The 1723-nt window shown below is 34.2% G+C and overlaps 1 protein-coding gene across 1 annotated transcript in view; it reads left to right on the plus strand.

Annotated features, from left to right (window-relative positions):
• Window positions 1-230, plus strand: part of LOC102203022 (rano class II histocompatibility antigen, A beta chain-like) — a 5976-nt gene extending 5746 nt beyond the window's left edge. Inside the window, exon 4 of the mRNA XM_005724387.2 lies at window positions 63-230. Within this exon, the coding sequence (XP_005724444.1) occupies window positions 63-202 (140 nt within the window). The 3' untranslated portion in view covers window positions 203-230. The remainder of the gene's footprint in view (window positions 1-62) is intronic.
• Window positions 231-1723: the final 1493 nt, after the last annotated feature.

Here is a 1723-nt window from a genome sequence, read left to right on the forward strand (position 1 = left end):
ATATATATATCAGCACTGTATTATCAATCATTATGAATATGTGTCCTGGTGTTCTGTTGCAGATTCTTCCTTGAAACAGTCCGACGGGAGTTTTCTAACTGGAGGAGTTTGTGCTTTGCTCTTGGGAGCATTAATTTTGTCTTTGGGGCTGATCTATTACAGAAGAAAATCCTCTGATCCAACATTTTTAAATACTCTATAAACTAAATCTACATATAATGATTTAAAAAAACAAAGAGAAAATTAAAATCTCGCCTTTTTTTTAACTTTATTACAGATATGTTGTTACAGAGTTTTTGTGGGGTTTTTTGTTTTGCTTTGTTTTTTTATTTCTTGTGTGCAGCGCTCTGATGCATTTTTAAGGGAAGTTAAAAAAAAATTAAAAAATAAAGTAAAGATATTATAAGTGATGTAAAAGTACCCTTACTACCCTTAATAGTTATATGTTATGAATTGAATTTTATTTTATTACACACTGAATGATTTTGTGTTATGTCTGTGAAGGTTCTCAGTCATACAGGTCATCGTAGTCAAAGGAGCTTGCAAAGAAAAGCGGCTGGACTTTAAGTTGCTTGAAGACGTTTCACCTCTCATCCAAGAAGCTTCTTCAGTTCAGATTTTGTGTTATAAAATACACCCCAATTTAATCACTGTCCATTTACATTTTTTTCTTTGCAATTTGAACTTTCTGTGAAAAAATGTTATGTACAACTTTCAAAGCACAAGAACAGATCTCATTGTTTGTTTCATTAGTGTTTTCCATGTAGCTTCACAAACACTGACATTATATCACATTTAAGAGTTGATTATAAATGCATTTGCAAGATGGGCATAGCTTCTGAGCCTGAAGTGTCTGAAAACTGCATTCTTTTTAATGGACAGTAGGGGGCAGTCCATCAGCACAGGAAAAAGAATGTAATTTTGTCTTCTTCAAAGATAAGACAGATGATTATTGCAGTAAAAAACTGATTGCATATTTAGATGCCTGACTGTTTTAAAGTTGCAAGCAAAGGCATCACGGTGATGCTTTCACGTAGTTTTTCTTTTGTCAGAGACACCCCAAAATTGCATAGCGTATACCGAGTTTAAAGACTGATTAATTCAGAAAAATTACCTCCACAATATGAATGAATCAAATCAACCGTACACCTCTGTCATAGTGTCTTTATATATGTACTGATATGCAGTACATGACTATGATATGCACTGATATTCTTTTGTCGACTTCCTCACATACTACCACACGTTCCTCTTTTGTCACCCTATCACATGCTTTCTTGAGATCCCAAAGACACAATGCAGTTTTCCATTAACAATCTCCAAACAAACAGCAGTAGGTTCATTCTTTTTCCCATGAATCCATGTTGCTGTTTGTTTATTGGCAACTATTCTGCCCTCACTGCTACACTGGACACAGTTATGCAGATAGATAAACTCCTCGACAACTGACAGGTGTATCGTCCCTTTTATTGACGCTGCCTTCAATTATCAACAGAGTGAAACTACAAACAGAAGAAATAAGCAATATTCAGCGTATATATTCACACGATAATGCAAATCAATTGGCTAAACTAGCTAACATTGGAAAGAAAGTAAATCTGAATACAGTACACCTTTAACCATAAAAGTGCATAAATAATAGCAAATATAGTTGCATTAACTCTTGTTCAACTTAAATACTCACAAGCGATGCTTTCTGTAAAACAACGAAGAGGATGGATGC

This window comes from Pundamilia nyererei, unplaced genomic scaffold, assembly GCF_000239375.1.
Source record: "Pundamilia nyererei isolate P.nyererei 1_Seehausen unplaced genomic scaffold, PunNye1.0 scaffold00012, whole genome shotgun sequence".
Lineage (NCBI taxonomy): Eukaryota > Metazoa > Chordata > Actinopteri > Cichliformes > Cichlidae > Pundamilia > Pundamilia nyererei.